The sequence below is a fragment of the Apteryx mantelli genome, chromosome 6, assembly GCF_036417845.1.
Source record: "Apteryx mantelli isolate bAptMan1 chromosome 6, bAptMan1.hap1, whole genome shotgun sequence".
In the NCBI taxonomy this organism is placed as follows: domain Eukaryota; kingdom Metazoa; phylum Chordata; class Aves; order Apterygiformes; family Apterygidae; genus Apteryx; species Apteryx mantelli.
The window spans coordinates 39,317,006-39,343,323 of record NC_089983.1 but is presented as its reverse complement, the minus strand read 5'-3'; the positions used below and the strand labels follow the sequence as shown (position 1 = coordinate 39,343,323).

The window sequence follows — 26,318 nt, the reverse complement described above, 5'->3', positions numbered from 1 at the left end:
TCTTTGAGTTGTTTTCCGATCAGTCCTCGCCTGCTACCCTGGAATTCTGTTTTTGTGCCAAACCCCAACAGTAAGATTCGGGCATGTGCCCCCAATCCTGAAGGCATGCCTACCAGGCTCAAGTGCAACAATTCATACTCCCCTCATCATCCTCACTTCAAAATAATCTCCTTATTTTGTGTCCCTATGCTAGCGCACACATCAGATTCTGCTGTGCTCTCAAGCGTCTTCTTTTTTCTGTCCCACATTTACATGGCACTGCAAGAAAACTAAATTTACAATGGCTAAATGACCTAGTGCCCCAATTATCCATCCCAAAGAGGAGCACGCGCCCTAGTGAGTTGACTGAAATTTCAGCAGCTGACGTGGCTTCCCAGCACTGTCTGTGCTGTGGCGCTGCTTTCTCTCCCATTTGGTTTTGAAGGCACGGCAGCAGAGTGTTGCGGGAATTCAGTCCCTCACTCAGTGTGCACTGAGGAATTGTGCTTCGGTCCTGATAAAACCATGCAAACTTTCAGAAAGGGCATGACAGTCAATGGGACAGCTTGCCACCCCATGAAACGAATCAGCAATTGTTACTTTTTACAATACCAGAATGGTGTGCATACATTCCTGGCTGGGGCAGTGTTTCTTTGAGCTACTTTCGTGGTGGGCACAAACATCTAGTCCTTGATTTTAAAGGAGATTCAATTTGTTCCATCTTAAGCCTAAAACAAACCCCAGAAAACAACACTGAAACTGTATAAAACATCTTTTCCCCTTAATATCATCTATTTCAGAGTAAAACTGCTGCAGTGTGGAGCACTGCAGGTTTCGAGTCCTTCCTGCACTCCATTTTGATGCGTGGGCATTGGCAAATCCAAGTTCTGGTTGTCAATATAAATCCTGGCCATAGGCAAACAACGAAGAGCCAGGCACCAAAAACCAGTGCTCTCAGCCATCTCTCATCTCCATGCAGAAACACCCTTCATTTCACTGAATTTTCAATGTATTCACCGCAGCTCTCAGGTTGATGCATTTAAAGTGAAGGTTGCACTTTCAATTCCCTGAAATTAATGAGTCACAAACACCTTTTTATGCCATGCCCTTTTCCAGGGAGGCCTAATATTACACTGAGGGAAGCAAAAGCACGTTCTCTTCCCCTTTTGCTGTGTAGATGCAGATCTCACTGCAAAGAGAAGGTACCCCCAGTGGGTGGAGAAAGCAGCTCTTATGCATTGAACAAAACACTCTAATAATGAAGGCTGCATGCTAATAGGGCCCCGTGTGATCGTTCTGGAGCACATATTGGTTTCTATTGTATTTGCTGCATACTAATATAGGCAACCATGTTAGATAAACACATGGGCATATATTCTCTTACAGTTCAGAAACACTTCCTGTCTCAGTTCCTGGCTTTTGCAAATTCTGCAAATTCTTCCTCCTCAAACAAGCTTTATTTTAAATGCAGTGACATGACAAGTCTCATTTTGCTTGCTTTTCTCATGTCAGTCTTAGTGTTTCTCTCCCTAGCTCAGCAAAAGCAGTACAGGGAGAGGAACCTGTGCTTTTGCATGTAGTAGTGTGCTGAACCAGACACTAAACAGTGACACAAACCAGTACTTTCTTGGGCTTTGGTTATGCAAAACCAGACCTCACAGACCAAAGCTATGGAAAGCAATATTAATGGCCAGATTACACGCACTGAATCAACAAGTGAATTATGTATATATGTTAGGATTTTTGTCCCTGTTCACACGCATTTATTTCCAGAAGAATGCCATAAATCCATTGATGTTGCCCTATTTCTGCACAGGAGTAAACGAGATCTGAGCTCTATCCCAGGGCAACAGACTTTACCAACAGGTTTACGTGCAATAAAAAGTCGGTAGAATACTGACACAAAACATTTGTAACAGCCACATAACACAAGTGTTATTATTAAACAACTCAAATGCCTGATGTGAGAACAAGAGCATAACATCTCTACAGCTAGGTTCCCTGGCTGCATCTGCGCTATGCAGCAGGCACCTCCCAGCCCTGGTCCCTCACGCTGTTATCCCCTGTATGACCTGGTTTCCTTTGGAAGAAAACCAGACACATGGGGGAGGAAGCCCTGAGCTGGTCCCTTAATCTGGACAATTAGGGAACTGGGATAGGAAAAGAAGCGGGGGGGACAACCACACTGCAAAGCATCCTTCTCTCAGTGCAGGTAAAGCCACTGAACTGGATTCTCCACTCTTCAGCACAAGTTCATTAGAAGTAATTTCTCTGAAATTGCAAATGTAATGTTTTAAATCTTGTGCAACAGAGTGATCAGTCAGACCAAGTTAGTCTATTTCCAGAATATTTGTACAATAATCATGAAGACCTAAAACTTGTTCTTGAAAATTATTTTTCTTTGTTATTGAATTTTGGAGTTTGCACCTCTTCGAGGTATATTTATGCAGTATATTTATGATTCAGAACAAGGGCATAATAAAGCGGCTGTGGCTAACATTGTGTAGTTCTTCCAAAGACACGGCTGGCTGTCCGGGGGGAAGCAGCGCACTCGTGGGCTGCTGATTCTGCTGCCCCACTACAAAGCAGAAAGCAAAAATGCAGGTCAGATTCATACTGTCACCTTTTCCCCTGAGCCCTCCTGCTATCAGCAGCCTCGAGAAATTGTGCAGTACTAATCCACCATCGTTACAAATGAGATTTGGACACTGCTGCAATTAATCTTCCTGAATCAATAGGTACAGTTTGATAACCCACCGACCTGCCAACAGGGAGACCAGAAAGAAAAATGATTAGAGGGACTCAAAAACCTTTAGATGACATGGGTTTTCACCAAAATACACAGTTCAGGTGAGACAATAGTTCCATCTAAAAGTGCAAATTTCAGTGAAATTTCCAATAGTAAAAATCTAAATTGACTTTAAACTTTGTTTCACTTTTATAATGTTGAATTATCATTTTCACAAAATATGTTTTGTTTCAGCTATATGCTTATTTGACCTGAGACATCAATAGAATAGTTAATATATTTATTAGTATTCATATTATATAATGCACAAATATTATAAATTTCCAATGATATCTCAAATAAATTTATGGCCCTGAAAAAACAAATTCTAGAATGTTTCTTCTGCAGGAATTTTGACTTTTCTCATTCAAAATGAAAACAAATTGAAAAACTCAGAATTCCCTACACAATAGAAATTCCATTTTCCAGAAACTCTAGAATTAAAAACAGTTATTTCTTAAATAGCTGCATTGTTCCTCCAGTCTGTCATGGGAACAGCATTTTGTATTTATAGGCAAATCAAGTGTACATATTTTAAAGACACAAAAATAAACCTACCCAAATAAACCAGCTATAGGAAGCTTGCTCCTGGCAATTGTCAAAAACGTATTGTGTTGCCAAGACTTTGGATTTTATAGGGAGTATTTGGATTCTGAATCCTGCTTCAGGCAGTTTAATGAAAAGATCCAGCTGTCATGTGATTTTGGAAGAAAAGAAATATGAAAAGAAACTACCTCTAGCTTGAGGAGGAATACACTGGAACGCAAGCTCAGAGACCGGGTTTCTAGGCACAGCTCTGCAAGTGACTGCTAAGAAGACCTCTGTGCCCTTATAGGGCCTCTCTATGCAAAGCTCCCCGTTATCACTGCACTGTAGCGTACCCACGGCCACCTGTTCAGCAGGACAACTTGGAGCTACTCAATAGCTGCTGTGGCGCTGCAAACCAAGTCTTTCTTACTTTGCTATCCACATTTTCAGCAGATTCGCCAATGAGCTTTTTCCGCAACCCAGGCTAACCAGGCACGTCTAGACCATGCAATGGAGCATGGTACTGATATCCACAGCCTGCTCCCAAGAGCATCATGCTTCACCACTGGAAACAAGTGCTACATGACCTACTTCTGGCTCAGGTCTGGCTGTGGAGTACCCATAGAAAGTTTTGCTATTGGTTCCATGATAAACTATCTGGCTTTTTGGCTATGTTGCTAGAAGCTTTCATAGTCAGAAGTCCCAAGAAAACCTTCACAGACAACCCATATCTGGGCACTGTTTCATTTTTCTCTGCTACCTGTGACTGACGGACCCAGCCTGCTGCCAGCCAGGAAGAAGAAAACAGAAGTTCTGGAGCCCGGAGTTCCTGCACCATTGTACAAATACCCACGTAATCTGCTGGCAATGAGCATTTTTCCCTCTTTGTATAGAAATGAATAAATTTACATAAATGTGTTCCTGCACAGGAAACTGCAGATTATAGCTTCATGACTTGCTAATGATCATGTAACGGATGATAACGAAGATACATGTAGGATAGATTTTTTGGTGCCTGTCTCATGATTTTTATTTTAAGTTTATCATTACTGAAACCACAGTTATTACTGACAGCTTTAAACACAGTTCTTACCAGGTTTAATTGACTCCTTTTTCCCTGTTTTGGCCTAGCATTTCACCCCACACTGTATTGTTATCACCCTACTCAAAGGGAAAAATCCAGTATGGCCGGTGTTGCTCTACGTCAGTGGGATATGCCAGTATGCCTGAGCTATCGCTTTCAACAGCCAGGTAGGCCACAAACTTAAAAAAAACCCTACCCTGGGACAACACTCCCTAAGTGCTTATTATCAATAAGGGCTCCTAATTTATGCCTAACTATTTTACATCAGTACTGAACCTCATGCCAAACTTTAGCACAATGACATCCAGCAGAGCTGGAATTTGTACGGGAAGGAACTAGGTTTTTCTCCTGAAGGCCAAACAAGTAGCTGTTTGCAATTCAGTTTTGGCCTGACTATTCCATTACCTCACTTAGTTTTAAAGCAGTTCAAGCAAAACTATGTGGGTTTGAGAAATCGCAGAATATACTTTTACCTGCAGGGCTCTTACTGAATGCACTGGATATTCTACATGGCAAACAATATAATCATATTCTTCAACATATTTATGCTTAAAGATCTTTTTATCTTAAAGACCTTTTTGCAAACTATGTCCTGACAGTGCCTTAGGAACAATATAACAGAGGAAGGGGATGTTCTAGACAGGACCACCAGAGCATGAATTGCTTCTTACATGAAGAATATCACCTGATCTTTGATTTCTCATAGAGAATACAGGCCCTTGCTTTCAAGGTCTCCTCTGAAAGCCTTCTCTTGCAGGAAATACATTTATTTCCCTGAGAAGAATTAAAGGAAGAGCTGAATCTTAAAGGAACTATACTTGTATGTATAAGGTTAACTTAGACATTTCCAAGCCTGTGTTTAGGAGTTTAATCATCTTCTCCCAAAAGTTTTCTTGGAGGGAAGTGAGCATGGATACCCAAGAATGGGAAAACTGAATCACTTCCCAAAGGGCATGCTGCAAAGCTCAGCATTTGTGCTTGCCTTTTTGCTCACATTTTGCCTGGCTCTCCTTCTGCATAATAATTCTCATAATAATTTGAGAACAGTCCACTGATTCACATGTGTATACCTTGGCTTAATGGAGTCTGTAAAACTTTCAGAGTCAGGAGCTCAGGAGCCAGACATGCACCTAAACAGAAATTATTTCAGTCACAAGGGCTGCACCAAGAACTGTCTAGTTAGACAAAATGGCAAATCCCAGAAGCTGTTATGGCCACAGTCTGGCCTCCAGTCGACCTTTCTGGCTGTGTTTGATAATGAGCGACACCATGCGCTCTGAAGCAAGCGTATTCAGAACGTGTGCTCTGTTGCACGCTGGAGTTGTGATATTTTACCTTGAAAACATCAGTGTGCTTGGATTACTGTGTAAAATAACTATGGTGTGCACCGTACATACAGGTACTAAACACAAAACTCAGTCATAGGTGTGAGTATGATGAGGTCCCAGACCCTTGAAAGCAGCTCCACAAATCTAAGAGCAGGTTATCATCACACAAACACAGCCAGCCGGCACCATGCTGCATGAAAGCCTGGGCTGCCCCGATCTGCATTTACAAAATCCAAGAGGCTTCTTTTTCTGGGTGACCTCGAACAACGCGGGGTTTGGCGGGGCAGGAGAACACCGAGGGGACTGCATGCGAGCCAGCTTCCACTTCTGCTTCATTTCAGCTCGAGACAATGTTTGGTTAGCTTAGATTAGAAACATCAGCTGTTTACCATTAAGAGACCTACAAGGCTTTTAAAATGCATAGCGAGTGCCATCTGCAGGTTGAAAGCTGTACCAGTGGGCGCGCTCATGCCAACATGCTGGAAAAAGCGACGCAATAGGAAATCCCACGGCACAGCCAGCAGAAAAGCTCAAAAATGCAGGAGAATTACAGAAATGTTTGTTTAGGATCATTCATATCACAAAGACACTAAGTCCAGAAGCTGCAGAGTCGAAGGGGACCCTAACAGAGTTGCTTCCCACTATCTTTCCTAATTCTCCATCAGCCCAAATCCAGTGATGTTCATCGCGAGCAGACAAGGATGTTGAGAAGGCTTCGTCTATCTCCAATTGCCAGGAATGCCAGCAGGAAGGAGAATGACCCATCACCCCTCTCTTCATACACAGGGAACGGGAGAAGGGTTTCCAAAAGGGGCAGCTCAACTCAGTCCTGGGAGTGCTGGGAGATTGTGGGAACGTGATCCAGTTAACTGAATTTTCCAAATAAAAGGCATACTGGTTTTCAGAGTAAAATAAGGAAATATTCCTGAAAAAGGAAAAATTACAGAGTCTGAAATGAAAATACCTTTGGATTTACAATTGTTATTGGCTGAACTATGGTTATCCAATTCACACACAAAGTAATTCCAGACAAGCGAAGAGGCTGTCACTGCAGGAACAGCTGTAGCCACAGAGTGCTGCTTGTTTGGTGATGTCTTGATATCGGCCCAGTCAATAATGTCTGACTACTTAATTTCTCTGTGTGATAGACAGTGTCTAAGGATGGCCTTTGCAGGGTGGCAAGCCCGTGAACAGTATCAGAACCGGAGGAGACGGTCACAGCTATATACGAGATATAAACCTCCCTCCCAGGAGCTCAAGCTTTTAAATCCAAAGTCAAACACTTGCCTTCTGTGTTCCATGCAGAATAAATACAGTGAGAAAAAATTGCCAGAGCGTTGTCGAAACCACAGCTATGAGAGAAAGTGACCCCAAATTATCTTTCCCATCGCCCACAATGCATCACTCTAAAATCACTGACATTTTCCGAGCACAGCTGTATGCAGGAAGGTGATTTAGATCATTACATCCAGATTTATAAATCTGTGCAGTTTCTAATCAGACATAGAGGGAGCACATTCCATCTCTCAGTCTAGTGCCATGGCAGGTCAGTTAATCAGAGCCTTTCTCAGCACAGCAATCCCAGAAAACTGCTGTTCTTTACATGCAGTTGGGCAGCATTCAAAAACATGAACTTTTTGCCCGCTGTTGAAAATATCACGAAAGCTCCTGAATATTGCTTCTAGTGTGATCTTTGCAAATGCCTTGCTGAAACAGTAGGATATAAAAACAAATATATCAGAGCCAAAAGAAAATAGATTTTGGAGAGTAAATTTATATTGTATGGCAGATGAAGTGTTATTTTCAGAGAACTGCCAGAAACAAATAACATTGCTTATGCTGTCAATCTCACCAGGTACGTCAGCGCTACACTTCTTTTTTTATATGAGTCTCTTTATTCTCATTAACAGAAAGTAATTAACATCTTGATGAGGGCAATAGGGAAAATTTGTCAGTCTTTTGTTTCAGGATCTTATTACATGTTCTTTATTATAGAGCTATGACAGGAATAAATGCTGCCAGTTGTTCCAGTGAATGCTAGCCATGACAAAGACATTCACTCACTTGAGAAAAATAGCAAATAATTAATCTTAACTTAAAATGAATCCAGCACAGACTAAGTCTAAAGAGTTAAGCATCAGGAAGAGGAGAACTGGGAAAAGTAAAAACAGATCATAAGCACAGTGGGGATGAGATTTATCCCCCAACCACAAAATCGACCTCATGAGATGCTTCTTCAGAAGAACGCCAGGTGTGATAAATTTACGGCCTCCCTCCTTACCCCAGCTATTACTCTTTCCAAGCCGAACAGTATTATATTCTTAAGTCCTTGACCTCAGATAAAGCCTTTCACTCCCCCTCAGCACACGTCCCCATGTCCATTTGCCAGCACCACATTCCAGTGTCACAGTGCAGACAAGGCCTCATAAATTTGCAGTGGTGCTCTGGGGTGAACGAACCAGAGGAAGGGCCCAGGAACCCTCCCCACCGAGGCCGGGGGGAAGGAGCTGGGCTCCACTTGTGCCAGCTATTTCTAACCAGGAGGCACCACAGACTTCATACTCAGAGGGCAGGACTGATTGCCGGTATTCAGAACTGCCCAGGCAGAGCGAAACGACGCACATCGGTGCTATCTAAGTGAGTAATAGCAAGATGATCACATATGAAATGAAGGAAGCAAATTCAGAGGAACTGCAAAGAGTTTCTATGTCCATGTAATTTATATTTTTGTCTCTCCTCTCTACCCTCACCCCCAACACCCAGTTTCCTTTGAACTCACGTAGCCCCACATGCATGTTCTAGTGCACTAGTTACATATACCTTTCATTTCACTCTGAAGTTGGCCCTGTGAAGTGAATGGAAATGTGAACTGAAGCTATTCACAGCCAGACAGGCTGAAATAATGTAGAAGGAGGAATAACAGGAGGGCTTAGAAAAGTGTAAGTGAAATAATTCCCATTCTGAGTCACACTAGTACCTACACATGCAAGCTGCACACCCGTATAATTCCTACACACTGGTGAAGGGATATAAGTATCTCTAAGTTACATCATCCCATGGAGCAATCCTTAATTTAGCTGCTGTTTCCATGTGAAGAGTTACACAGCTTGCTCTCATCTCTATTGTCAAGACAATATTATTCTTCTGTCTTTCCTCACCTGCTCTTAATTTGTTTCCTACATCTCCAACAAGGCACAACTCAAAGAGGGGGAAGGGAGAAAAAAAAAAAAGCAAAATCTGATCCAGAAATGTGTGCTATAGTTTGAAATATAAAGCTAATATATCACAGGGAAGGAAATTTCAGAGAATATTAGGGCCACAAAGGACCATTAGATCACCTATTTTCAGCTCCTGTGTATTACAAGACTTTCATTTTCACTCACATACCCAAGTACTGCATCCAGTAATTGCTGTCTGACTCAAGAACATGTTCTGGAAAGGTATCTAATGTTGATCTGGTGATCAAACCTCTCACTAACTCAAGCGCTTCTGGATAAGATCCCATAGGACCGTGGTTTGCAACCTCCAGCCTAAAGTCCATTTTAATAAATCTGCAAAAGGTAATTCTAGGAAATTCAAGCTTATTGTCAGGAGGCTTAAATCCACAGGAGTTACCACTAAATTTTAGAGAACCACAAATCTAGAACTGCTGCTCTCCGGCTGTGCAATTTGTCAATGGTAAGCAAAGGCTTCCTGTCGCAGCTAAAAGGTAAAACTGAAGTTCACTAGTGAGCTGAGCAATGCAAGCGCCCCATTCGTAGCTAAACAGGTAATTAAAAGAAAGATATTGACAAGCTGACTGGATTCAAAGAAATAGGTAAAAAAGAGATCACAAGATTTAAGGGATTGGCTAATAAGAATATGCTAGCAGAGTTAAGTGTGTTTAACAGGGTTAAGAGCAGCTTGGGTGAAGACATGCTCACACTCTACAGATATTTGAGAACTGTTAATTCATCTCCTTCTTTGGCATTTATCTCCTTAGGGGAGATAAACACGAGAAAAAAAGAGAGAGAAATATAAATTGAATATCAGGGAGAAAAAAAAAGTCTATCTAGCCAGTAGCTGCCATCAGACAGTGAAATAGTCTCCCTTGGGGCACAGTGAAAGAGATATGTCCCTATTGTTGGACACATCTAAAACTTAATTAGGCCAACACATGGAAAGCTACTACAGAAAAAACAAAACTAAACAATCTAATACATTTTTCTCTTATGCCACAACGAACTGTTTGAGCAATAACCTGCCTTGTGTACATCAGGAAGGCAAAGCATTTAATCTGTGTAAAGCAGAATATACCAAGCTGGATTTTATCCGAAATACCCAAGGCAGAAGTACCTTCACAGGAGACCAATTTCTAATAGATGATGCTTCAGTCTAAAACAAAAGGTGTATCATGATCCAGCAGGAAGAGCTGCGGCATAATACAGTGCCTATCATATAATATGTTATATATAATAAGATAACTTCTAGCCATAGGATACATTTTTTTCTTTTAAGCTGATGCTAATCAGTCCCTGGAAGAAATTATCAATGGTTCTCTTTCATTTAAAGTCTATAAATCAAGATGGGATGTGTCTCTAAATATCTACTGTGACCATGCTTCATGGAAAATGTATGTGCTTTTAGGCAGAAGCTTTTGGCTTCATACCAAAATTCCTGGGCAAATCTTTATGATCTGTGCTGTGAAGGAGATCGGCCTACCTGTAATAACTGCCTCTCATCCCAAAACAAACAAACAAAAACCAGAACAACCTCCCACTCCCAAAATCCCCTGCTCTCAGAAGGAGTAGAAGTACAGTTCCCCTTACTGCAAACACACACTGGTGTTTCCCCTGCTTCTTTGTCTTCCTTCCAGCCTATTCTGGAGGTCCTCAGCTTCCACAGTAGGAGTTACAATTCACTTCTCTCTTCTACAGCTCTCACTCCTAACTGTCCTACTCAGCATCCCAACATTACATTACCGTCCTCTAAACTGCTGCCTATTAATCACAGGCTATGAGACCTTTCACAGACCCACCGTAGTGAATTTCTGATTGTAACTCAGGCAGCTACCTTGCTTTTGTGGCATGCATGCTAGATTTCAAACCTCCAAGACAGAATCCTGGTCAGCTCCAAATGTTTGAAGAGAGCATCATAAATTTACAAGGGCCCCAAAATAACATTAATTTGTTCCTAATATAGGAGTAACAAAAAGGAGTAACAAAATCAAGTCAGAAAGCAGAATTCTGATTCAGACTCTTACCTGTGCTACCTCTTCAAAATCATCATGTCTTTTCTGCAGCGCGCGTGCTCTGTGCAGAGACTTCCCCACTCCAGTGTGTTTACTCAGAAAGGCTTCCCCATGATTTTCAATCCAGTCCAATACCTGCCAGAAAAGGAGAACATCCAATTACCTCTCCTGTCTCATCAGCACAGAGAAATTCTCAGTGAGGGGATAAAACAGCTGTAGAGGTATTGCTTTGTGTTTGCTATAGCAAAACATGGAGATCTATCAAAGTCCATTCCAATTCAGTAGAAGATAAATGCTTATAGATGTTACTGGTAAAGTAGGATTATTAGATTTTTACTATTCAATTTGTTTTGAAGTGTACCTTAATTATTTAAGCTTAACAGATATTAAATATTTGCTTTCACATAACTGAATCTGGGGGAACAGGAGTCAGAAGTCTGGAAACTTTTACATCAAGTATCCTCCTCTTAAAAACTGTGTAAAAGGAAAGACAGTAATAACTCATTTCACAGACAGCAGATTTCAATGGGAAGCACCTTAAATGAGTCCAAAAGCGTGAGGGAGCGATCGGTTTAAATTGATTATGATGTGATAAAGACAGAAAGCATTACCAGCGTATGTAGAATGAAAAGGTTAAGAATCCTTCACTGCAGACCATAAACATTGATGGTATGCACCTTTGAAGTTTTATAACATTTTCTGCTCCAAATGTAACTGAACCCTATGGAAAGGCAAAGTGGCAAACCTGATATTCTGAGAGTTATAAGAAGATTTTATTTTCAAAATAGATCAATTATATGAGGACCACCTATTTGGAGATCTCTCTCACAATAACACTTGCACAATTCTGCCACTGAACCACCATAATGTAGGTTAAATCCACTCCTGAAGATGTGCAATATGCAGGGTCTGCTACAAGCTGCAATATCTGAAAAAAAATAAATACTTGAGCTTGACAAAATGGACCTGGGAAGTTCAGGATGTGATCTTCACCATATCCCAGCCTCTTTCCCAACACAGAGACTGAATTGTACTAGATCACCACTGGCACTTGTGTAAGGAACTCCATTCAGCAGGGAGCCCTGTGCTCTGGCGGTAAGTCATTGAGCTGAGCTGCTACGGATGCTAACAGCAGCAAATAGCAGCTGGTGTTTCTGTTATGCCACAGGGAGAAGCCACTGCGAATAACCCCAGGACAGTACTACTACCACAGAGCCCTGCAGCTGCAGACAGCCTCAGACCCGCATCCTTCCCTTGTACAGCACCAGAGCATGAGCTGCAAACACAGGCCCCAGCACTACACGCCATGGGCTGCAGAGAGCTTTGCAACTCGTGGCAGCTTTGCCTCCACTGGGGCTCCAGTGGCCAAGGCTGCTCTGGGCAGAGAACGCGCAGAACCCAGGATGGGAGAGAGCTGCTGCGCCAAGAGCCACTTGTCTTGTGCGGCACTGATAAAGGAGGAGCTGTTACGGACTGAACCTAGAATGCTAAAAGAGATAGAAAAAATGGAAGATGATGTGATTTTTTGTTTTGTTTTGTTCCAGGCAAGTGGAGCTATTTCATGGCTTTGCTGTGCTGAATCTAAACTACCTGGGCTTGCAGTCTTTACCACAGATCCCAAGCACATTTTTTATAATAAGTTCCAAGTATAAAGTCCACAATATCATTTTCCTTCACACCTCCATTCCTCTGCTGGCAAAAACTGTTGTTTTATTAATACTTTTTGCTTACAAGGTATTTTTCATCCACCGAGGATGAAACAATTCATGAAATGGGGTCAAAGCATCCCATGTCCTGCTGGGACAACACATATTTGTCCCAGGTGTCACTGGGGCACACGGAAGCAGGACCAGGTGTGTTGGCAACGCAGCCGCTATTCCAGCTTCAGCTTCTCTGATCAATTCAGTTCCCCTTTGCCTGGGGTACAGAATCCCAAACACATTCCTTCAAACTTTTTGACAGTCTTGTACCAGCTGGTCTGCTAAAAGCTTTTCTGCAATATATTTTTGACAAGAAATCTGTGTATAACTTGTAATAACAGTAATTATTAGAGGGTAGCCTGCTAGAAATCCTGTCATTAATAGTCTGTAAACACTTCCATTAACATCCTCTTTCCTCCTGTCAGGAGTTTTCAACTTATCTATTAAAAATTGATTCAGACCAAAATTCAATTTTGAAAATATCATCTGAGGAGGCCTCATTTTTAAATATGCTTTTTAAGTTGCAAACAACTTTAATTTAAACAATGCTCCATACGAAGTTAGTATGCAGTGTGCTTTTCAACTATTAATATTTGATAGCCACTCGCTAATTCTGAAGCAAATTATTCTAAAAACTTTTTCACGTTTATAGCTTTAAAATATTAATCATATAATTATAACTAAATTTTCATCCCATATTTATATATTGGGTTGCTTTAGTCACTTGACACTGTGACTTGTTGACAGAGATTGCTCCTTTTATTTTATCAAGGGCTGTTTCACTACATGCAGCAGTTCAGGACAAGAAATGCAGCATATAACGCCCACAGTGGGATGAAAACATAAAGGCAAAGAACCTGGGCCAGAGTACTGGTGAAAATATGGATGCTTTACCCACTCCCCCCCAAAATGCTAGACCATTAACCCCATAAGGAATAAACTTATGTTTCCAGTCCAAAAGCTGGCAATTCCTGCAGCAGAGAGACTCTTGTGCATTTGGGCAGCTATTCTGTGCTGCCTGAGAGAGAAGGGCACCAGCTGGTGATTCACGAAACCCTTCCTGTGACATGAAAGCTTCCCTCTGAAGCCTTCTATGCAAGTGCTGATTAGGCTTCCAAATCCTTTAGTTTACGAAATTATATATAAAATATCCCTTGAGGTGATAAATTTGCCTATCCACTTCATAAATCACAAAAGACAAGATAAAAATCTATAAATCATCCACTAATGATGCTGGCTTTAATACCCCATTAATCCACCTCTATTCTATGCCATTTCTCTGCTTGGAGTACCCTGTCTTAATTTGTCAGGCCCTATCTGCTTTTTAAAAGGGTCTGGTTCAAACTTTTCAATAAGCTCTACTTATGCCATGTTTCCCACAAGAAAAAGTCAAATAACATTATTTCTTTAAAGAATAACTTGCTTAACAGCATTTTCTGTGGCTCTGAAACCCGTATTCATATCATATTTGACCACTTTTGTCTTTAATGTATTTGTTTTCACAATCGTTTCATGAAATACATAAATCTGGCCATTCCATTTCACATAGTTTTAAAAAAAAAAGAGAGAGAGAAAGATACTAAGAGATTAACTGAATTGCTGAGGTCTCGCTGGAAGTCAGCAGAAGACAGGGCTATCGGATTATTAGATCTCACACTAACATCCTAACTACCAAAATAATCCACAGCGTTTGTATGAATAACTAATACTTTTTCCTTATATAAAACATTTGCCATCTAATAAGCTCACAATAATTTACAAACATGGAACAAATATCACATCTTTATTGCCATCACATGAAAATATGAGGTACAGGAAGTTTGCACAAAATGAGGAGCTGAGGTACCAAATAACTGAGTAAGCAAAGCCACGGCAAAGAACATAAATCTGGTGGGTACAAAACATGTACTTCCTAGCGAAAATAATGAGAAATGTTGAGCAATTAGTCTACAGAAATCTCAGGAACAACTCCGAAAGGTTATAATTAAACCTGAAATCACCAGCACTTGTAAACATTTACCTGTCAGTGATTTTGGAGACATCATTCCCCCTTATGCTTAAGAACAGAAATGTCTTTAGAGCTAGCATAACTGCATGATAACTCAAGATAAACATCAGCATTTTAATTGAGAGTGTGCACTCTATAACTTACTCTACTGCTGAAATTAATGGCCTGAGATATAGTTAGCTATTGAAATTACAGTGACTTGGTTCAAATAATTAAATTACTCCTTAAAAATGTCAAAAGCTTGAAGATGCTGTTAAAAATGCACAGTTAAAAGTGTTTTCCAAATTACATCTTCAAATGTTATAATTATCCTTTATTGTCAAACTTTTTTTTTTCTTAAAATGGCAAGAAAAAGGCTATAAGCCATGAACTCATCATAATGAAAATACAATGGTACAGATAGATCCAACATCTGAGGTGTTTCTTGAAACATAAAGCATATCTTGCAACTCCAGCATATTTAAACTCTCTTTTGAGCAGGCATTTCCTACTGTACTTCCACTGCCTTGAAAGCGGCTCAGGACAGGGGCCAGCACCTCCCACCTGCTTGCAGCATCTAGCACAGTAATGCCTGATCCTACACGCCTGCATTCAAATACAGCCTAACCATGGCACGGACACTTTCCATCTGGGATAGCATTTTCCAATATAGGCTGCTGTCTAATGAAAACACAGCTGAATTCTAACTTCAAGGCATGACTCCAAGCATGGGTGAAATGCAAGGGGGAGCTGCCACTGGAATCGCCTAGGAAACTTTATAACTTGCAGACATCTTCATAAAGGACTGGAGTCTTGCTACTCTTCCCATCCCACACCTTCCTGACCCAATCGCCCTTGGCGACTGGATTGGGGTAGCTCTGTTTTTGCTGTTCCTCACCCAGTCCATGAGCAATGCACATAGGAAAGAATAAATCAGTTGTCCCATTTACTCTGATGGACCTCAGTCGCTTGCATGGGACTCCAGAAAGAGTGTGTGCAAGGGCAGGAGGCGAAAAGGAGGCTCTTTTTCTTTTCTGAATGGAGATTCATAATTCTGTGTTTAATTCCCAGCTAGTAAAAAGTTCATACGCGACCAGGCTCAAACATATGAACTGCTTACTAGGAGCCTGTTAACAGAAGGAGAACACAAACCACATGCTCGAGAAGCACATCTGATGTCAGCAGTATTTATTGGCGGGAATGCTGCAGGATACACACGTATGTTAAAAAGAAGATGCTAATCTCTTTATTTCATCTAATTTAAGAAAAAAAGTGGTAAAGCCATTATTTTCTTTCTGTCATGACGCACATGTCCCATCTCTCTTCCCTTTTCTCTTCAGGGGGACCGATTACGCATCCAACAAAATAAGCAGCAAACCCAGGTCACCAAGGAAATTAAGTAAAACTCCAGTGTCACTACAGCAGGTTGACTGTGCCAGCTATTATAGTCATTACACAGCTGGATAACGGCAGGATTCAAAACACTGCCTGGGGGAAGAAAAGTCGTAGCTGTACTTTTTTGAATGATCTGTGTAACTGCAAAAGATCAATAGCAGCAGTTCAGGCAGGTTTCATCTTCTGAGCGCAGCATCTGGAAGCACCTGCTTAAGGAGAAACTCTTCCAAAGGTCTCTCCATACCCCTTTTTCCTGATGATCGGACTTACGTCTATGGGAAGCCTAGGATTTATGGCATACCCAAATCGGCATGACAAACACACTTGAGAGTCCAGTAGCAGGGAATGGTGATAGTTTCTATGGGACAAGGTAGGAAAAGATGGGAAGAAAGTAATGGAAGAATAATTTTTAAAAGGAAAAAAGTTGAAGAAGCAATCAGGCAATAATTAAGCAAGGTTCTGGAATGATAATTGCTCTTCCTCTAGGTTCATTTGAATGATGGAAGTATGGCGAGATGATTGCACTGGTGCAGTTAAGGTCAATCCTTTTAATAGCTTAGAAAGATAATTTGATTTTTAAATCAAAAAAGAGGTAGGAATTATTTCTAAAAGGCAGATTGTTCATTGCAGATCTTTGAAAAGACAACCTCTTTCCATAGGTACTTCTCCTTCAGCAAAAGTGAAAAATAAATAAGAAGCACCTCATAACTTTATTTGAGTATAAATAAAAGTCTGCTTGGGCCCTGATTCTTTCCTAGTAGGCCCCAATGCTCTGCTCCTGTCTTACGTCAGTATAAAACATGAAAGAAGTGGTAAATCCATTGTTTTAAGGAACAATGTGTTAAAGTTCGCTGAAAATTTTCTGCATTTTTTTACATCTTCTTAAATTGTATTTCCTTTATCAGCAACGAATGAAGATGAAATTAGAAAGCCTTGAACAAAAACACAGAGGTTGCTCAAATATACCACAGGCACTGAACTCTGCCCTGGCCCTACAGGAAGGAACCGAGAAGGGTAATCTGTTGCTTAAGCCAGCATGACTGAGACGTAGCATGTTGTGCCAGCGCTGACGGGGCACCCTGACTCCTGCATTTGACCCAGACCTGTGTAGCGCGATGTTTTGCTGCTCCTGACCGTGGCGACCCACCAAGGAAGTGCCTTACCTAAGGCGATCATTAATCTCTGTCACTGTAAGGCTCCTTGTTGTTGCCATAGTGACTCTTAAACAGGGTTACTTTGAAAACTGAAAATAAATGATACTATTTTACACTTCAAGTGCTTAAGAGCAGATCTTGATCTCAACTAAAATGGTGCAAATCAGAGGTAACTCTACAGGTTAGACCAACTCTTTGGTAACTCTAGCAAGGTTGCAATAAATTCCAGAGTAATTCCAAAGCAGTGCATCCAATTTATACAGTTTTAAATGGGGCCCCCATTTCAAATAGGTGCATAAGCATTGCCTAACTTTAAGCACATGGACAGAGCCTCTGAAATGCTAGGCTTATGCCTTAAACGTGCCATTGAAATGAAGCCAAACAGTATCAAGTTGCCACTATGTGCACTTTATTGCTTGCTCCTGAGATACTGTAGGCTAACTACAGTTCTGGTGGGACACCAGGAATTCATATGGCGCTTTAAAGTATGGGTTTTTATAGTATCTTCATCATTTCCACACTCAGGAATCAAACTTCATCTTGTAAATGACAGCCCTTTTCTGTAGCTGCTATTATGAACACCCAGTAACTCCAAGGCCTTGCATGTCTGAAATCCCTATTCCAGAAATTCTGCCTTTGCCAACCATGCTTTTTGTTACCAGGAAGTGTAGTTAAAAGGCTCATACTTCAGATCATGCTTTCATGGATACTTTACACCAAATATTTATTGCAAAAGTTTTGTTCTATTGCAAGCAACAAGACCCGAACTTTGCTGTCAAAGCCTTTCAAAGTTGTACAAGCCTAGTTAATAACACTTACTGGCTGAACTAGAATTTACAGATATAACAGACAGAGAATCTTTTGGCAGAAGATAAATAATTTGCTTTCTTGTAATAGAAGGACTAGAAACTACAGAGCATGTACGTGTTTATGAGCAATACAATTCAAAATGTGTGTGTTCTCCGGATACCCACAAACCACTCCCATCTTGGGAGGTAAAAGGAAAGGGCCTGTAAATGCTAAAACGTGCAGATTTGCCAGAGACACAACTGGATCTCTGGGTGGAGGCTGTAGCCGCTGTGTGATTGTGCACTTCTCTCCATTGCACTTGGATTTATGCTCCTGGATAACTTCATCCTGTGCAGGCTGGCACAGGCAGCCCAACCCCCAGTCTGCTACTAGGTCCTCCAGGAGGATTTGGTGTCAGCAACAGTACTAGTGAAGACAGAGCAAACACCGAGAATCAGAACAGGAGGGGGAAAAAAAATAATCAAATAAACAAATACAAACAACTCAAGGAGACTTAAAAAATCCTAATTCTCCTTAATGACTAAAATGCACACAAAGTCTGATTTAAATTAAAATATAATTTCTTTGTTGTATTCTGAATCATTGCTTAAAATAGATTTCTTTTCCCTCCCATTCCTCGCCTTGTCACAGCAGGGTAATGTCAAGTAAAGGTCTAGTTGAAAAAATACATCAAAATACAAAGGAACTTATCCCCTGACTTTTCCTGCTATTATTAATGGCTTATAATAGAACTCAAAACAAAACCCAGCCAGTCGCATTTGTAGTTATTGCCTCCTAATAAAAACATAGAGCTGCCTCCCTTTTTCACTTCTTGCTTCGTTATATATTACTATACCATCAACTTAAAATTATGTTTAAAAATAGTTTTTTGAAGAAGCAAACCAAAGTTTGAGCACACCTTATGTTTAATCCAGAGGCATCATCTTTGTTTCCTATGACATTATTTTTTAATTTCAAAGACATCTCTATCTGACTCTAAAACTTGTTCCCATCAAAATCAGCAGCAGAGTTTCAGCTAACTTCAGTAAATCTGGATCAGGACCCCTTGCTTGTAAAAAGTAAAAGGCAGGGGCTAATTAGGCTTCTAACAGAATCTGAGCCTGTGGACTCACACTTGAACACCATGTTCTATTTTCCATTTAGCAGCTTCTGAACAAACTGAGTTCTTATGACAGCGTGTTACAAGCTGCAGAGGCTAATGCAGGTAAGCGGACTTCTAGTGCACAGACAGAGCTCTCCTAATGCACTTCTGGGTTGCGGTGCCTTACTCTCTTCACTCTCTTTGGCTAATCATGTCAAATTATGCAAGGTTTTTCAGAAATAAGCAAAAAGCAACCAGGAATTCATATCAAAACTAGACTGGAATTCAGATGATTTGGTTCAATGCCCAGTACTGCAGTTCAGCAAATGACTCAACTTCCCTGCCTCCATTCCCACTTGTAAAACGACATTAACCACACTTCGTCAGCCTTGCTTGTTTTGACTGTGTTTGGAGTGAAAACTACCTTTTATTTTGAGTTTTTACAGCCTCTAGCAATATTGGGTTTGAAATCTGGTTGGGGATTCTAGGAACCTTTTGCAATACATGTAAAAAATAGAATATAATAAATAGTAATTAACATCATGGCAGCTGTACACGAAGTGAGCAGGCAATTCAGAGGAATGCAGGCCTTTAAAATCAGGAGAAAACTGCCTCAAATTTGCTATGGCGTAAATGCCTATTTGCTGGAGATATGTCTGGATATCCTGATTTACCATAACTTTATCTGTTCATGCGTCCATTACTTTAATCCATCTTCAGAAAATAACCTGGCCGGCCAACCAGGTTCTTCTGTATGTAATTCAACTCAGGCAGGAGCGAGATCTTTCATACTGGCTGGAGACCTAATGGGTGGGTATATTCCACCATCACAAACCTAGCAATTTGGGTGGGGAGGGAGGATGTTCTCTTTGTTTTTGTTTTAAGAGGTGGAACTGAGTCAGCTGAGGGGTTGGACAACAAATACGATCTTTGATACTTCCTCCACCTTTTCTCAAGGAAGGTCTCTCATAAAATGCCACACTAGGCAACTTTCCCTGAAGTCACTCAAAAGTCTGTCACTTCTATTTTGCCTTTTCCTTCAACTGCAACTCCTCCACGTGCTACGTATGCACTCAGCCATGCCTGTGTCTCTTTAAAAAGCCAGCAAACTAATGCAGCTGCTATTAAGTATGATTTTTTAATCACTCCCTGCTTTTTCCCTCTAATTGTAGTTATTCCAAATCCTACCACATAATTAAAGAGGTCTTTTTAAAAAGGAAAGACAAGCAGTCCCTTTTACCCTTGGAGGGAAAAGCAACCTTACAGACCTATCAGTATGCTCCTGCTCAGTGCAACTAAATTAACAAGGAGAATTAAATGCAGAGCCAATTACAACATTAAAAAAAAAAAAAAAAACTTCCTTTATTCTCTTGTCTACATTGAACCAAAAAAAGAAATCCCTGTGAAACCAGATTGTAGGTGTTTTTATGAGCTTCCTGGACATTATGTGAAAGTTTCACCTCTGCACAATTTCTCATTTTAACAACAAAAAACTAGCCCCCATGGTTAATAAAAACTACTAGTTTGCCAAAAGCAGAGCACCCATGTTCTGTTCTTTAAACTGGTGACAGCCTTGCCTAGCACAGCTGAGATTAGTGGATGCATCTGAGTATATCATACAAATATTGAGACACTCTGGACCACAAATTCAGAGGAGAGATAAAGGTGTCAGAAAAGTCCTCAATGTGCAAAGATATGTGTACATAGACTTCTTCAGATTCCCCACAGACACCTTATGCTTACAAGTCCATCTGGAAGCAGGACTGTAGAGGTTTTACAAGACAGGGCCTGTCCCTGCAGCAGGTTCCCTCGTCATCAACAGCTTCTCCAGTGGAAATCGCTGCATCCCTCCGGTTGCTCCTTCTTAGCTTCTATTCTAAAGTATGCACAATCACTTAGTTGTGAAAGCGCTCCAAAGTTAACAGTATGACTAAGTGAAGACAACCTAAAAATCTCCCATGGCAATGGTCTCAGCACCAACAAGATTGTTCTCAACTTTCCTAGTAGAACCTTAGAAGAATTTGGTGATTTCCTGCTTCAGGCCTTAGCATGAAGTAGCATTGCTCTTCCATTTTCCCCCTCTCAGAGCTTCCAGATTACTGCAGCCATATGCACTAGCCACAAATACCCTTGCCTGCTGCCACGTGTGTCACCCTTCTGTGGACAGTGTGGCTTTGCACTCCACGAGGTGAAGAGATGCGCAGAGTCCCATGCACCACTGCTCCAGTTTAATTCCCTACCTTTTCACAGGCCTATACGGCAAAAATAGCCTTGTCACTGCTTTCCACAGGTGGCTATTATGTACTTGTACAGTTCTTCTCTCAAGCCCTTCACATCTATAAAAATATTCTTATGGTTTAAAACTGAAATGCATTTGGAAAAGAGCGAGGATGTGATGTGTTTTGGCCCCAGCCACCTTTACTCCATATATAGCAAAAAGCTGATCCCAGCCCTAGCAATTAGGGAGATGTAGGGTTTAGCCACGTGTCTCTCTTGGGAATGGCACATTCAATTCAGGGCTCTGGCAGAGCTGGCAGGGAGGCAGCTGGGCATTTTGAGAGCAGTACTTGCCCACTTCCTCTGGGCGTTGGCTGAACTCATTCAGCTCTCACCTGCTATCCTGCTCCTTCACTAAATGCTATTATCTAGCCTGCAGGCTCTCCCAAGGAGACTGGGAATACATATGCTTTTCTTACCCTAAGAAAGAACTTCTTTCAACATAGCATTGCTTTCCCTTGGTTAAGTTCCCGTTCATCAAATGCATCCCACTTATCTTTCGTTTTCTTGATTAAACGGTTTACTTGATAAAATTTGGCAACTGCCTCTCTTTAAAAACATTCCTAGTAAGAGAACAATAGACAGACAAATGAAGAACTAATGTTTCTTTCTTACTGCCGCAATTGTTACTAATGTTCCGAGAATACTGTTTTTAAGGAAACTAAAAAAAAAATCTTCAGGTTAAAAAGAAACTGTGGTATTCTTTAAATGCTGAACTTCTTATAAAGCAAGTTTTCAAAGCTGCGTGTGGGTGGAGAAGCTATAAATAACCACATTTGTGCTTGTTCCTTCTGTGTAAGACACAGAAAATGTGTTCTGCATCAGCACGTAAAGATGCTGCTGTGCTCTGCACGAAGCTGCTCAAGGCTGGTGGATAGTTTTTCTTTTGCAGTTATGCTGCTGGTATGGCTGTTTGTGACTCTTTTCCCTAACACTCAGGAATCTCATCTGATACCTAGCTGTAGAGCTGGGAATTAGCAATGCAGCTAATCAGTTCTGTCAGTCTTCTGTCAAGGATGGTTCACATTCAGAAATGCAGAGGTATTTTGTTACCTGAGGCAAGTAGAAGATTTCGGTTGGTGCTGTCCATAATGCCTGTTAGAACAATGATTTTGTTCCTCCTGGCACTTTTCTTAGTGGCTAATACACCTTCCCCAGGTCTCCATTTCTTGTCCCATGTTTGTCCTCTCAGACCAGTTTTACAGGATACAGGACCAGGTCAGTCAGGGGTGGGCTCAAGTGCAGTCTCAGGTCTGGCTCCCCACATCTGGCCTGCTTTTCTGGACATAGTAAGAGTTTTCTGAAAGAATAACCTGGGACTCTCATAATTTTAGAGAGTAGAAAGAGGAAAGTCCCAGGCAGATGGGGCATTGGAGCAAAGACAGCCTGAAAAGCTCCTGATTATTTCCTCAAGCAAGTCTCCCTTCCCTTTTTTTTGCTACTCTTGTTTCCACCACTTACACATGTGCTCTGGAGCTCTCAGGAAGAGAAGCACCTGAGGATGCTCAATGTCGGGCCCAGCCCTGGGCTCTTTCTCACATGGGCTGGAACAAGGATCAGCACAGCCCTTGAGCACATTAACGAAGATCAGTTATACCTGGAAGTGGAGATTCCTGGAGTCTAAGCAAGAACCAGCACCACAGACACAGAAATCACAGGTCTCATGATGATCACAAACCCTCACAGTGTAGACACAGCCCTAGAAGCTCAACTCCTGCTGTGCATCATGCCAAAGAGAGGCAGAGAGCTAGCTGATCCATAGAGCAGAGAAGCTCTGGAGAGCTCAGTAAGCACAGAGCACTCTACAAATTCTGGTTTTCACCTAGAGATTTTCCAAGTCAGAAACTACTGTTAGACCAACTTATCTGATCTCCTGACAGTATCCACAATTCCTATCAGCATCAGATGAAACTTAACATCCTGATATTAGAAACCTCTTGTATGTTGAGTTAACAGTGCTCATAGCATGCTGTGACAAAATGTACCACAGGTTTTTTTCTTCCTCTAATAGTTATCTAGCACCCTGTGATCCACCCTAGCTCTAGCAACTCCGTATTTGACTGCTCTGGCATCAGACCCAAAGAAAAGCAGCATTCACAGCCTTGATAATAGGTAAAGATACCGGCAGGACTCAGCTGAGTTAGGTTTGATTGGAAGCACTGATTTAGACCCAGAAGGTGTTGATAGAACTTATTAATGACAGCCAAGATCGTTGCTAATTGCTCAGTGCTGATCTTCATGTCTGTGAGGGAAGGTGTCTAATCCTCTAGAGAAATTTATGCATTTGAAAGTGTGGTCCTGTGCACCTTGTGTAGTAGTTTCCTTGCATATGTTTGCTTCTTTTTTCTTTTTTTTTCACCTAAGTGGGACTGTACAAAGTGTAAAAGGTTCCTAAGATATACAGCAAGCACACAGGAGGGACCAAAGGAGCTACTTGAATTCTTTAGATAAGTACATTAACCTCAAGTATGTAACTAGAGCAATTGGTTTGAAGTTTCCTGTAACTATAGGCTTCAAAAGAGGAACTATAACAAAGCTAATGCAGTACTGGATAAGGACTTAGGAAAAAGGAGTCTTATTCTTAGTTCAAGCCCTGATCTGCTTGATGGCCTCTTTCAGTGCCTTAGTTTCCCTGTCTGTAAAATGCTGAAAGAAATACTTACCTCTACAGCAGTTTAAAATCCACTGATGGAAAATGCTTTGTCAGACTTAAATAATATTAATATTGCTACCACTGCATGCTCAGCGGTAGCCACTAAACACTCAGAAACAAAACAAAACCCTGAACACATTTACTACAGGTTTTTCAGCTCCAGCTGTAACTAGAGCATAATTATGTTAGTGTAGGCAGAGGTATTAATGGTGAGTAGGGTAGGCACCTAGCTTTGGTAACAACTCCTCATCCACTCAGTGGGAAAAGAGCAACCTACAGTTGGAAACCAACTGACTTCCGGTATGTATTAATTTGGCTCCTAATTTCAGTGCTCTGGGTCACCTTCTGGAACTGCTGGAACTGCAATAACCTGTGAAACTGCACTCCTAATTTACACATAAATTAAGACAGTACCATCTAAACTTTGATGGTATCAACCCACCTAAACTGTTACTAGTTTAAATGAGATGTTAAAAGGTAATTAAAAAATAGAAAAGACTAATAAAGCAAGGATGTATTTTACAACGAAGTGGCCTTAAATGCCAGCACTATGCTCCAGGCCCAGCACTGGCACTCCCCACTGCGCTGAGTTGTTTGCTTCACCATGGAGAAAACCACTGATTGACCAGAATATTAAATAACGTGCTGCTTTACGTTGCTATTGGGAGCAGATGATATAATCATCTTGGTTTAACAAGGCTTATAATCACAGCACACAGCAAAGATGAGTTTAGTAAGAGAACGCACCCCAACTGGGAAAAACAGGCCTCAGTACACAGTTTTGTACCAGTAACTAGCTCAACAGGATGGTACAGGGCTGCAGTAGTGCCAAACACTCCTGCCAGGGTCAGGGCCCCTCTGGGCTAAGCATCATATAAGCACACAGGAAAACTCACCCCTTTTCCCATTGGGCTCTGACCTGATTTGAGACCAGAGGCAAAGCATGAAAGTGAAAACAATGGGAAGAAGGAGAAATAGGAGAAAAAGGATGAAAGATGTGCCCTGAATGCCAGGAGCAGCTATTCTCCAGCCTGGCAGTTCCCAAGCATGACCCATCTACGATCTATTTGTTAGTCTTTCAAATAACGTCTGACCTCTCAGGCATTTTTCCTCCCAGTCCGAGATACTCTTTGTATCAGGCTGTGCTTAGCGAGCAGGGAATGGCACACAAGGCTGTGTTTGGGGGTCGGTCTCCTGGCAGGGCTCTTCTGCCACTGAGGTCCTGCCCAGGGACTCACAGCAGCACCACAGCATCTCTCCTGCTGTAGGGCTGCCACAGCATCTCTTCTGCCTGCACTGGCTGTCAGTCAGTCACTGCTCAGGCAAAGCAGCTGCCTGACATGTGGTATCCCAGAGCAGAGGAGAAGACACAGCCCAGTGCTGTAAGTAAATGAGGAAAGAGCCAAGTTGTAGTGGTGTGTGAGCAGCTTTGCATGTGGCATATAGGCCCCATGCTGAGCCACTCGCTCAGTATGCGAGACAGAGCAGAACTGCAATAAAATGTCCTGGGCAATTAGATTGCTGTGTAACCTACCCATAACTATATGGCTAATTGCTTGTACATGTCATAGCAGAAATGTATCTTGAGGGAGTCTTGACAGGTGAAAGGCCGATGACATTATAGACTGACCAAAGCAGGCTGTGAATAGGTGGTGATGAAGAGCTGTTTGGGGGCAGGCAGAGAAATGGATGCTAAGGCCTGAGTCCCGTGGCAGATCAGCACTGGTAGAGAGAATGTAATAATAAATTAGGATACACGTGCAGGCAGGACCAGACTTATGAAAAGGCCTGTCAGCAAGGAACAATCTTGAGCTGTTTGGGAGGGAAAAGAAAAACCACCTAAAGGACTCCAGGAGTGGGAGCCATGGGCAGAAGTGGTTGGGACTTCCCCGAAGAGCACCTTTTTTTATGAAAAGTTCAGTTTTCATAAAACAAAAGGTTTCTGGGAAAAACTCCTTCCTTTCTTTCTTACTTTTCTCCTAGCTTCATGGCTCCTCAGAACATGGCATCCCCTCACCCTGAGCTTCCTGCTCTTCTGGTTTCCTGACACCTCATGCAGTCGGAAAACCTGGGGAGGTAAGCAAGCAGGGAGCAATGCCCCAAAATACATTTTGATTTTTCTAAAGTTATTTTTGCTGCAGGGAGGGGGAATTTTTTTTTTAAAGGGCTTTTTTGTTTTGTTTTGGTTTGTTTTTTTTTTTTTACTTTTCATCCTGATTTGGGAAGGAAATTGTCTCAAGGTCAAAATGTTTTGTATGTGGCTGAAGCCAAAAATAAAAGTAATTCTCTCCCTCCCTCTACTCACATCCCATCCAAAAAATCCA

General features: G+C 41.5%; 1 protein-coding gene across 1 annotated transcript in view; it reads right to left on the bottom strand.

Annotated features, from left to right (window-relative positions):
• KALRN (kalirin RhoGEF kinase) overlaps nucleotides 1-26,318 on the bottom strand; it is a 530,846-nt gene that overhangs the window by 234,662 nt on the left and 269,866 nt on the right. The window contains exon 10 of the mRNA XM_067299320.1: nucleotides 10,950-11,072. Coding sequence (XP_067155421.1) covers nucleotides 10,950-11,072 — 123 coding nt within the window. The remainder of the gene's footprint in view (nucleotides 1-10,949; nucleotides 11,073-26,318) is intronic.